This window comes from Hemicordylus capensis, chromosome 4 (genome assembly GCF_027244095.1).
Source record: "Hemicordylus capensis ecotype Gifberg chromosome 4, rHemCap1.1.pri, whole genome shotgun sequence".
Taxonomy (NCBI): Eukaryota; Metazoa; Chordata; class Lepidosauria; order Squamata; family Cordylidae; genus Hemicordylus; species Hemicordylus capensis.
This window is the reverse complement of record NC_069660.1, coordinates 148976333-148989216: the sequence shown is the minus strand read 5'-3', so window position 1 is coordinate 148989216 and position 12884 is coordinate 148976333. Positions and strand designations below refer to the sequence as shown.

The 12884-nt window shown below is 44.7% G+C and overlaps 1 protein-coding gene across 13 annotated transcripts in view; it reads left to right on the top strand.

Annotated features, from left to right (window-relative positions):
• HMCN1 (hemicentin 1) overlaps positions 1-12884 on the top strand; it is a 409401-nt gene that overhangs the window by 189810 nt on the left and 206707 nt on the right. For all 13 annotated transcript variants that reach the window (XR_008305548.1, XR_008305547.1, XR_008305549.1 and 10 more), the window contains one exon: positions 9640-9767. Coding sequence is in view for 9 of the 13 variants with exons in the window: in XM_053242914.1 (XP_053098889.1) it covers positions 9640-9767 (128 nt within the window). In the remaining 4 variants the exon portion in view is untranslated. The remainder of the gene's footprint in view (positions 1-9639; positions 9768-12884) is intronic.

The window sequence follows — 12884 nt, the reverse complement described above, 5'->3', positions numbered from 1 at the left end:
TGAACCTCTATGGTTGTATCACACAAATTGTTCTGTGTGTGGCATGTGCGGTTTTTAATTGGCCCATCTTGCTGTCTAGCCTTGTTGGTATGCGCTGAGAATGAATGGAGATGCCACACACAGAAGTCAGCACAAATTCACTTTTGCATGCCATTTCAGTTGCTCAAAAAACAGCAATTGTATTGCTGTTCTTCACAAAGAACAGCAACGGTATGTTTTGTTTTGCGCCCCTTCCTTCCATAATTTGCTCTATGCTGCCATCATATTGGCTTAGAGTTACGATGATATTAGCACAAGTATGATTAAAAGATAACCATAATTCCATTGTAATCTTCACTGCAGTAGGTTAATGGGCCAAGGTTGTGAGGCAATTCTGCATTGATCTATTGGCTTCTGCACTTAGATTCACACAACTAATTAACTGTGTGGCAAACTGCAGTAACCACAAGGAAGGAGCAAAGGAAGGAACAAGAGGGGGGGGGGGGACAAGGAAGGAGCTGCTGCGCACCAGCTCAGAAGGATTCAGAAGCCATTTGTCAGTTTATCAATTAGCATAACCATTAAAGAAGCTCAGTTGAGGTTCTTGGTGGATTAATTAGATGAGGTTCACTACATAACTCTGATTGATCTGAATTACAGCCAGTTTTCCTGGATGTACTGTAGGCAAATCGAAATTTCCTGTTATTCCCAGTGGAAGTCATGCACAATATGCAGCTACTTGAGAGGTCAGTAGCTCCAGTACTGCCCTCTTGTGCAGCACCATCACTGTGGTGGAAGTGCCTCCACTGTCTAGCAGTTTTGGGAAGTAGTTCCTGACTTTTTTTGTTAGCAACTTATTAATTCTTGGCCAAGCACATGAGAACCTTTTTCATCTCTGGTGGGAATGTCTCCACTGCCTCCAAACTTTGTTATTTTGAACAAGAGAGTTATGACTTCCTTTATGACTTACTTCACTTGCGTGAAGCAGCTGTATATTGCACCAAAACATTTTATTACTAAAAACTGGAGATTTCCCTGCTGCCTCCATACACCTGGTAAGCAATAGTGGCTAGATAAAATTTGGGAACCAATTATTATGTCTAAACTAGGGATGTGCATGAAAGAGATTTTGTGTTTTGTTTTGAGTTTGAAACCAAACACAGAGGGCTGAAACATTTCATCAAAACAGCGGTTGACCTGGTTGTTTCAACAGAACAAAATCCGAAACGTTTCGAGTGTTTTGGCCATATGGAAAAAGGGGAAGCTCAAAACATCACATTGTTCCCCATGTGTCCCCTAGGGACACCAAAGTGGGTTGGCTGGTAGGGCATGATAGGTGCGACCTATCACCTAACCCTCAAAAGAAATGGGCAAGTAGGCAATTTTAAACACATTTTTAACCTTTTCCCCAAACCCGCATAGGAGCTAGTGCCATAGACTGTGCATCATGTCAGACCAGTGAGACTTAATTCTGAGTAAACATGCTCAAGATTGCACTGCATTGAATGGAGCTCAACATTTAAGATAATTGTGGTGCTCTACATTTTGAAGCTAGTTCATTTTCCAGTGGTTAAGAAAATAAGAACAGCCCTGCTGGATCAGGCTCAAGGCCCATCTAGTCCAGCATCCTGTTTCGCACAGTGGCCCACCAGATGCCGCTAGAAGCCACAGGCAGGAGTTGAGGGCATGCCCTCTCTCCTGCCATTACTCCCCTGCAACTGGTACTCAGAGGCACCCTGCCCTTGAGGCTGGAGGTAGCCCACAGCCCTCTGACTAGTAGCCATTGATAGACCTCTCCTCCATGAAGTCATCCAAACCCCTCTTAAAGCCATCCAGGTTGTTGGCCGTCACCACATCCTGTGGCAGAGAGTTCAACAAGTGGATCACGCGTTGTGTGAAAAAGTACTTCCGTTTGTTGGTCCTAGACCTCCTGGCAATCAATTTCATGGAGTGACCCCTGGTTCTAGTGTTGTGTGAGAGGGAAAAGAATCTCTCTCTCTCCACTTTCTCCACGCCATGCATGATTTTATAGACCTCTATCATGTCTCCCCGCAGTCGTCTTTTTTCTAAACTAAAAAGCCCCAGGTGTTGTAGTCTTGCCTCATAAGAAAGGTGCTCTAGGCCCCTGATCATCTTGGTTGCCCTCTTCTGTACCTTCTCCAGTTCAGCAATGTCCTTTTAAAGATGTGGTGACCAGAATTGTATGCAGTACTCCAAGTGTGGTCGCACCATAGTTTTGTATAAGGGCATTATAATGTTAGCCGTTTTATTTTCAATCCCCTTCCTAATGATCCCTAGCATGGAATTTGCCTTTTTCACAACTGCCGCACATTGAATCGACACTTTCAACGAGCTGTCCACCACAACCCCAAGATCCCTTTCCTGGTCCGTCACCGACAGCTCAGATCCTATCAGCATATACTTGAAGTTGGGGTTTTTTGTCCCAATGTGCATCACTTTACACTTGCTAACATTGAACCGCATTTGCCATTTTGTCACCCACTCCCCCAGTTTGGAGAGATCCTTTTGGAGCTGCTCACAATCCGTTTTGGATTTCTCTACCCGGAAGAGTTTGGTATCATCTGCAAATTGGGCCACATCGCTGCTTACCCCTGCTTCTAGATCATTTATGAATAAATTAAAAAGCACCGGTCCCAGTACAGATCCCTGGGGGACCCCACTTCTTACTTCCCTCCATTGTGAAAACTCTCCATTTATACCTACCCTCTGTTTTCTGTCTTTCAACCAGTTAGCAATCCACACATGTACTTGGTCCCTTTATCCCATGACAGCTCAGTTCCTCCCCCCCCTTCGCCCCCTCCCCCCGGTCCCCCTACCTCAGGAGTCTTTGATGAGGAACTTTGTCAAAAGCTTTTTGGAAGTCCAGGTAGACTATGTCAACTGGATCACCTTTATCAACATACTTGTTGACACTCTCAAAGAAGTCCAAAAGGTTGGTGAGGCAAGATTTACCTTTGCGGAAGCCATGCTGGCTCACTCCCAGCAGGGCCTGTTCTTCTAGGTGCTTTACAATTTTATCCTTGAGGAGGCTTTCCATCAATTTGCCTGGAACGGACGTTAGGCTAACCGGCCTGTAATTTCCCGGATCACCCCTGGATCCCTTTTTGAAAATCGGTGTTACATTTGCTACTCTCCAGTCCTCTGGTACAGAGCCCGATTTCAGGGATAAGTTAAATATTTTAGCAAGGAGGTCGGCAATTTCACATTTGAGTTCTTTGAGGACTCTTGGATGGATGCCATCCGGCCCTGGTGATTTGTTAGCTTTCAGTTTTTCCAGACAGTTTAGAACATCATCCCTTGTCACTTCTATCAGACTCAGCTCTCTAGCCTCCATCCGTGAAGACAGACGCAAAGAACTCGGTCAGTTTCTCTGCAACCTCCATATCCTCCTTAATAATCCCTTTCACTCCCTCATTGTCTAATGGCCCAACCGCCTCTCTGGCAGGTTTCCTGCTTCTGATGTGCTTAAAGAAGTTTTTGTTATTCCCCTTGATACTTTTGGCTAAATGTTCCTCAAACTCTCTTTTTGCCGCCCTTATTGTCACCTTGCATTTCTTTTGCCAGAGTTTGTGTTCCTTTCTGTTCTTTTCATTTGGACAGGCCTTCCAATTTCGGAAGAAAGTCTTCTTCCCTTTTATGGCTTCCTTGACGGTACCCGTTAGCCATGCTGGCATCCTCCTGGACTTAGTGGTACCTTTCCTCCTTTTGGGTATACAATCTAACTGGGCTTCTAGTATTGTGGTTTTGAGTAAACGCCATGCACTCTGGAGCGAAGTGACTCTCCTGATTTTCCCCCTCAGCTTTCTTTTCACCATACTCCTCATTTTGGAGAAGTTTCCTCTTTTGAAATTTAAAATGTCTGTGTTTGACATCCTTGGTGATTCTCTCCCCGCATGTATGCTGAATTTGATGGCACTGTGGTCACTGTTCCCTAAAGGGTCGATGACACTGACATCACGCACCAGGTCCTGGGTGTCACTCAGAATTAGATCCAAGGTCGCCTTCTCTCTGGTCGGTTCCATGACCAACTGTTCTAAGGCACAGTCATTTAGCGTATCTAGAAATCTGACCTCTTTGTCCTGACTTGAATGTGAATTTACCCAGTCTATGTGTGGGTAGTTGAAATCACCCATAATTACAGCCCTGCCTCTCCTTGATGCCTCCCTGATTTCCTCCTGCAACTCCCAGTCACTGTCGGCATTTTGATCCGGAGGGTGATAGCATGTCCCCAGTAGCACGATTCCTTTCCGGCCTTGTATAGTCACCCACAGGGTTTCTGTGGAGGACTCCAGTCCACTTAGGTTTTCTAGCTTGTTAGATTCTATCCCTTCTCTAACATACAGTGCTACCCCTCCTCCAAGGCGCCCCTCCCTGTCCTTCCTATAGAGTTTATACCCAGGGATAACAGTGTCCCACCGGTTCTCACTGTTCCACCATGTTTCTGTTATGCCCACTATGTCTATTTCTGCGTTAGCAACCAAGCACTCCAGCTCACCCATCTTGGCTCGGAGGCTTCTGGCATTGGCATACAAGCACCTATACCCTGAATCTTTCCCCTGATGTATGCTATTCCTTTGACTCTTTGACCTGCTGGCACAGCCTCCCGTCTGCTCTTTATGCAGTTCTGCTCCGTCCCCATCTGTTTTATTTGAATTCTTTGAAGCCTCACACTTTAAAGGATGGCTTTTGCCAAACGGGATACTGCCCAGCTCCCATCGGCTGTTCCCCAGGTGTCATTTTAAAAGCTGCTCTGCAACCTTTTTGATTTTAAGCGCCAGCAGTCTGGTTCCATCTTGGTTCAAGTGCAGTCCGTCCCTTTTGTACAGGCCTTGCTTGCCCCAAAATGTGTCCCAGTGCCTACCAAATCTAAACCCCTCCTCCCGGCACCAACGTCTCATCCACGCATTGAAACCCCTCAGCTCTGCCTGTCTCACTGTACTTGTGCGTGGAACAGGTAGCATTTCTGAGAATGCTACCTTGGGGGTCCTGGATTTCAAAATGTTACCTAGCAGCCTAAATTTGGCTTCCAGGACCTCCCGACTGCATTTCCCCACATCATTGGTGCCGACGTGCACCACGACAGCTGTCTCCTCCCCAGCACTGCCTAGGAGCCTGTCTAGACGCTGCGTAATGTCCCCAACCTTCGCACCAGGCAGGCAAGTCACCGTGCGGTCAACATGCTGGTCACAAACCCATCTCTCTATCCCCCACTGATCGAATCACCAACTACAAGGAGGCCCCCACCCCCCCAAAGGAGTATCCCCTGTGCGAGAGGATATGGGCTCATCATCCACGGAAGGGGTCCCTTCTAAAGGAGCATTTCCCTCTTCCTCAGACCGATGTCCTCCTCGCCCAAGACCTTCATTCTCCCTGACAGCAGAGGAGCTACCAGCCCTGGAGTGGGATGCCTCTATAACATCCCTGAAGGTCTCATCCACATGCCTCTCTGTCTCCCTGAGCTTCTCCAGATCCGCCACCTTGGTCTCGAGGGAACGGATTTGTTCCCTGAGAGCCAGGAGCTCCTTGCACCGAGCACACACCCATGACTTCTGCCCATGGGGTAAATAGTCGTACATGTGGTACTCTGTGCAATACACTGGGAAGTGCCCCTTCCCCTTCTGACCTTCTATCTTCATACTGTTTTAGTTGGCTCTTTAAAGTATTTAGGGAGCTTATTGTCCATTTATTAAATAGTTTATTAGGATAGATCTCAGCTGTAATGGTCAGCTATTTAACTGTCCAAACAGCCTTTCCCAAGTATATGAGGGATACGAGGGAGGGATATGTACTTACGTTCTCTTCTCCACCAGGCTCCTTGTGATCCGTGTGATCGCGGGGGCTTGTTCCAGGCTCCCCCGCACACTTCCCGCTAAACTCCTGCAAAACTCCTATGTCCTGTTTGCTATCCCTGTCCGCTATGCTCTGTCCGCTATGCTCTCGGGCCTACACCTCCTATATAGAGTAGCCTTCCAACTGTCACACAGGATGTGAGTCAAAGGAAGGAATGTGGGGCCCCTCCCAGCCCTAGCTGACTCCACCCCCACTACTAAGTAAACACAGCCTTTAGGTAACCCTAAGAACTCCTAGCCCTGTGATATCTTAACCCTAACAAGTATCCCTAACAAGTAACACACACAGAGATAGAGAGACTAAGACCTACCCCTTAGAGAGAAACAGCCCCTGCAAAACTCCCCTCTTGGTTTGTTTGAAGTGGAAAAGGCTAGATGTTTAGAAGGGCTTGCTCAGCTTCTCAGCTGTGTTTGCTCTTCCCAGAGTTGTCTTCCAACAACTCTGACAACTCTAGTTGAAAAACTATATGACTTTCAGAAAAACCACATGACTTTTAGTGTAATATTGACCTATAGTTCATTTGTACTTGTTCTAAGGCCTCTTATAGTCTGGCAGTGTCTTCCCATGGCACCAATATAATTGAGTAGATAATATCCCCTTTTCCAGATAGCAGGGGACAGGGCTTCTTTGTTGTTGTTGGACAGAGGCGTAACTAGGGAAAACGGCGCCCGGGGCAAGCACTGAAATGGTGCCCCCCCGCTCCCCCCACCCCCCCAACATACTACATTATACTTAGGTTTTTCCTCACAAGCGCCCGCCGCCACCAAGCCGGCCACTGACTGGCTGCCAGGTGCCAGCAAAGCAATGGGGGGGGGGCCACGGGCGGCGCGGAAGGGACCGCTCGTGGGGGAGGGGGCGCCGACGCGCTCCCTTGACTGCTGCAGCACTGCTGCACTGAGCAGGAAACATTTGTATTAACAAAAAATTAAAAAAAAATTAAAAAAATTTTTTTTGTCATGGCCATGTGACCAGAAAAGATGTTTCTGCCACGTGACCAAAAAAGATGGCGCCCGGGGCACGTGCCCCCCCTATAGTTATGCCTCTGTTGTTGGAGTATTGTACTGTTGAGTGCCATTAATTTAACACAGTCTTTGGAGATACAGGCTAGGATGCTAGAACATGACTACCTAGCATCCAATGGTGGTACAGTTGCCCATGACAACACTTGATTATTTGTATGATAATAAGCCAACCAGGAAGCAAGTAGATTGCAAGCTAATCAGAGGCCAATGCTAGAAAACCAATAAGCAAGGGAAAAACAGGCCTCCAAAATGGTGCTCGAATTGTTGAAATGTTTTAACTCGAAATGGGGATGTTTTGTTCCGCGCTTGAAACAGATCCTTTATTTAAAGGGTATATCTGTTAGTTAAGTTTGGACTAGGGAGGTGCAAAACGTTTCAATGTTGAAATGTTTTGACTTGAAACTGTCTTGAGATAATAGAAATGGCTTGTTTTGATTTGAAACTTTCGATGTTGAAACGTTTTGCACATCCTCAGTCCAAATTTACCTAACAGATACAGCTGGCTAGAAAATCCGACCTACCAGGAGAACGTAATGACATCTTGATTTCCTTTCATCAAGTATGTAGAATATTTAGCAGCTGGAGAATGTATTCCTGCCAAGTATAAGAGTGTGTATTTAATCTAAGGTAACAATGAACATTACATAGCTCTTCTCATCTCATCTTTTTTATTGTTTCCAAACTCCTTTTCATATTGAATTAGCCTTGACAAAATCCCTGTCTGTAATAAGTTCGATAATTATATTCAGCTTTGGTGATCCTTTCCCCCTTGTTTTCTTTGTTTTTTACTTAATGTATATATTTCATTGTTTAAACAACTCTATTTGTTTTTATATATTTCAATTTTGAAAAATTGATTAAAAAATCCTCGTTAAACTTGAGAAATGTATACAAGAATTCCCCGAAACAGCATACAGATATTGCAAACTCTGCCATAATATATACACTACTACTACTGCTGCTACTATTTATACACTTCTTTTAAACAAAAAAGTTCTCAAAGCAGAACACCAAATAACGAGAAGATGTTTCCCCATCCCCAAAGAGTTCACAGTCTAAAGAGACATAAGGGAGACACAAGCAGCTGTCACTGAAGAGATGCTGTACTGGGCTAAATATAAAGAGAATCACCTCTTTGAAAGGTCTCTCTTTGCCCAGTTAGTAGTGGTTAGCATAGGATTTGCTGCTACAGATCTTTTATAAACTCTATGCAGTACTAATATATGTTTGTGATAGAAATATTTATCTACCATCTAGTTGTTTTATTATTATTATTATTATTATTATTATTATTATTATTATTATTATTAAATTTGATTTCTATACCACCCTTCCAAAAATGACTCAGGGCGGTTTACAAAGAGAAATAAAACAAATAAGATTGCTCCCTGTCCCCAAAGGGCTCACATTCTAAAAAGAAACATAGGACACACACCAGCAACAGTCACTGGAAGTATTGTGCTGGGGGTGGATAGGGCCAGTTACTCTCCCCCTGCTAAATAAAGAGAATCACCAAGGTAAAAGGTGCCTCTTTGCCCAGTTATCTTGCATGACTGAAGAAACTCCTGTTTGGTGAATTTCCAAATCCTTATTAACATAAACATTTCATAATCCCTCTGAGACTTTGCTGGCTGGATGAGGGTTTTTATGGTTAATAGTATGATTAATAGTGTATTTCCAGTCCTCTCACATCATAGGTACACTGGGACAGCCCAGATAGGTTCACTCACCATGGGGAATCCATCTGGGTGTAGGTGGAAGAGTTCACAAAGGAGAAGAGTAGCTGGTACTGCTGCCTTGAAGTTGCCTAGATGCACGTTTATTCCAACTGGAATGTTGATTTCTACGGGAGATGTTGTGCTGCATCTAAATTACACCCGTTCCATTCTACCACAAATAGCCCTCAAATGCACATCAAAAGTAGAATTTAAAAACATCTGCTTTTTGCTGTGCATTTGAGAGATACTCATGGTAGAATGGGACATGAGTAGTTTAGATGCAGTACAACATCCCCCATGGAAATCTACATTCCAATTGGAATAAATGCGCATCTAGACAACTCCCCTGTCACTTCTTCCCACATGTTAAGATATAGTATGAATATGCCTATTTTGAGAGCATAGGGACATCTCTGTTCAGACACCTACTTGTTTTATTTATACCACCCCTCCACCATAATCAGATCCACAAAATTGCTAACAACATATTCAAAACACAGTAAAAAGTTCCACCTTAAAAACAGTAACAATCAGACAACCATCAAGGAACAAAAAGAAAAAATGTAAAACTGTTACACTCTGTACTGACAGGTCTCCTTTGAGAGGAAGTTCTTCAAACAAGGAGCCACCATTGAAAAACTCCTGTTTCTAGTCCAGATCAGTCTTACTTTTGATGATGCTGGCATCTAAAGGACATCTTCATTTTGTGATTTCAGCACATGTACATAAATGAGGAAAGGCATTCCCTGGAATGTACATGAATGAAAGAAATCAAGCTCTTCCAGCTTTTCAGTAGATTGGATCTGCTGGATGACATGTTTCAGAGGAGTCTTAGATTATTCTGAATTTCTTACTTCATTTGTGAGTTATGGCAAATGAAGGATTCGGACAGATTGCAGGCATAGTTAAGTGAAAACCAACCCATCTAAGCAAAAATAATGCTGAACAGATGCTGTTGAGTGCATGGTATTCATTACTAACGTCTAAGTAATGCTTAATCTCCTCATGGTAAATATTTATACAACCAAATCTGTTTTCTATTTTTCCAGACACACCTTCCTTCCCTCAGGATCAATGAAGATCATTGAGACACGGGTTTCAGACAGTGGCATGTACATTTGTGTAGCTACAAACATTGCTGGGAATGCGACTCAGTCGGTGAAACTAAAAGTACACGGTAAGCTATTCAAATTGTAATAAGAGTCCTTTTGGAATCAGCATAGAACTGAATAAATTCAGTATTCAGCAGATACCTTTGGGCCATACCAATAATTTCTCATTTTTCAGTCACTGGTTTTACTGGGAACGGTGGTGGAGGACAATAATAGGACAAGTGGTTCTAAAGATATCCTTCATCCACCCAGCCCTAGAGCCCTTTCTCATGATCCCATGAGCAGGCTTGAGGGTGGGCAGTGGGGAAGACTGCAGAAGCGCACCTTCCCTGCAGACAATCCAGAAGAGTTGCAGAAGAAGTTCAGGGGCTGGGATGCATTGTCTTGGCCCCCGGAAATCCCACAATGCACTGTGTGAGTGTGCGGAGCATTGTGGGGATCGTCCCGCCAGCAATGGCTGGAAGCCTGCTCCTGTGACAGTGCTGTCTGGGAGCAACCATCGCTGTCACACGAGCAGTTAGCCTTGGCTAACCAACGGGCTCCCGTCCCTAGACGGGTTTGCCACCAAGATGCTGCCGAGAGCCACACAGCTCCTGGTGGTTCTCACAGGTAGCCTAGCCCGAGCTTAGCTGCCCTAGCCCAGTTTGGGCTGCTTGTGAGAACAGCGTCCTAATGTGCCACCTTTCACATCTTGCCAGCCCAAATCCATTCACCAGCACTACTGCTGCCCTCAGTCGCCAGCTCCCACTCCAGGCTTGAACACCCTTCTACAGGTCCCAACTCTACATCCTTTTATTCTCCTTCCTGTGTGCTACTATTTGCCCTCTGGAAACCATACACCATAACAGTTGCCTCCGGATCCTGAGAGCCTAAATAGGACCTGCTCCTCAGGCACTTTCTGTTGAGATGTTCTCCCACACAAGCCTCATTTCAGAAATGGAAGACACACAAGAGCATGTACCATTAGGGCCTTTTCATATAGCAAAGAATCCCACAAAAATTTGTTGGCAATAAAGATAATGGAAAGCAGCACTAGCCACATATGAGTTAGCACTGCAGTTTCTTTCAGAAGATTACAGTTCTTTTTACTGATTCTGACAGTGTCATAGAATCTTCCCCATCAGTAGTATTTGTTTTGTGGCATGAATGCTGTATACAATAAATGCAGTTGCTTCAAGATGAAGATAGAGTATAATATTACTTCCATCAGTAGACCACATTTCCTCTTACTTATTGACTTGCATGTGCCAAAAAACTACTGCAGACAGAATTGCCAGCTTCTTTTCCGGTAGAATTCCTGTACCTTTAAAAGCTGCAAAACAAGCAGAAATTCAGCAGAAGTATTTCCCAGCATAGGGATGAAGTGAAAGGAAAAGATTCACCTGCTAAATACCGTATCTCACATCATTAAAGGCACAGAAATCCTGCCAGTGCAGGACAGCAGCCACTATCATAGGTCAACATTCAAGTTGTTGTATGAGACCATTCTCAGGACACATGTTGCTTGGGTAGGAGAGAGTTAACCCAAGCAGCCTGTGGCGTTTGGGCCACCAGGAGGCCTCCCAACCCAGATCCGGGAAGCCTAGATCTGCTACCCAGTAAAAAGTGAGGTAGGAGGGAAATGGAGCCTGTCTTTCTCACCCTTTGGTCCCTCCAGTGGCTGTTGCTGGAGTCTGCCGTAGGTTTCTTTTTAGATTGTGAGCCCTTTGGGGACAGGGCACCATCTTCTTGATGTATTATTTATTTTTCTATGTAAACTGCTTTCATAACTTTGGTTGACATGCGGTATATAAATATCATAGTCGTAGTAGTAGTGGTGTGCAGCACCGTGACTCTTAAAATGGCTGCCAGGAGCAGTGGCAGGTCTTGAGCTTGGGCACAGCTCCTCTTCCTACCTCTCACCCTTGGAGGGGACCCAGGCTGGCAGAAGTCAATCTGCCCCCCTTCCCCAGGAAAGCCAACTCTGGCGGGCATGCCCCAGAGCCCAGGGCTGTAGGAGCCAGGCTCACCAACTTAAATGGGGAGGGTCTCCCCCCTCACACAAGGTTGCAGCACACATACAGTGAGTTCAGGGGGAGGTGCTGCTCTAAAAGGCCTACTCAGGAACAGGTTATTCCAGCCCCACTTTGCCACAGTGCCTAAGAAGGAACCAGGTAAGCCCCTTCTCCCCAACTTTCTGTTCTGGAATGGAAGATCCCTGAGGTGGGGTGAAGAGGAAGAATGGATGTGTTTTAAAATGTAATAAAAACCAAAAAAACCAAAACCAAAATACCTTCCTATTATAAAATAACTCTTATAGTTATAAAATAAAGCTTATAGAGTGCTGCTGTTAGATCAGCAGACTTTCTTTTCCTGTTCCAATCTGCCCTGAACTAAGCAAATGAATGCTTAGATGCACCCTTTCTTTGCATTTGTTTCACAGCACAGTATGTTGCTTGAACAAACTGCCACTAGTGTGCCTGTCTTGTGCTGGGGCGTATCTAGGGTGGGGCAGGCAGGGCACGTGCCCCGGGTGCCACTTGAAGGGGGGCGCCATTTTTAAAAATTAAAAAATTAAATAAATGGCCACTGAAAACAAAATGGCCACTGTGCATGCTCAAATGGCCTCTGTGAGGCCCTAGGCCATCCCAGGACTCACAGAGGCCATTTTGTTTTCAGCGGCCATTTTTTAAAAAATGGCAACCGCAAATGCTCAAATGGGCCCTGCAAGGCCCTAGAGGCCGGGGGGAGGGGAAACCTTTGCAGACCCCCCCCCATGGCCTTTAGGAAGCCCTCCAAAGGGACTATAGGTAAAAAAATAATAATAATATAAGTCACTGTACACATATTTAGTTTGGCACTATGTACAGAGAATCAGGGCTTGTGAAAACTGAGCTGAAGCTTATGAGCTAGGATTGTATTCATTTGCTCTTATTTCGCTTCTTGTGATAAGTGAGTTAAATGTGATGTCTTAATAATATGGCTATTAATGAAGAGTTTGACTTTGAATCAGTGAAATCCTTAGTATTAAGGCCCACTGGGAGTTTCTTGCTCTCTTTCTCTCATTTTAACTGTCTTTCTGAAAGACTAGAATATATTCCAAGCAGACACAATTTACTCTGCATATCCTTTAATTATTTTCAGAGTATCTGGGATAAGTCAAATTCTCCATTTATTTTTAAAACATATGTAATAGTGATGCT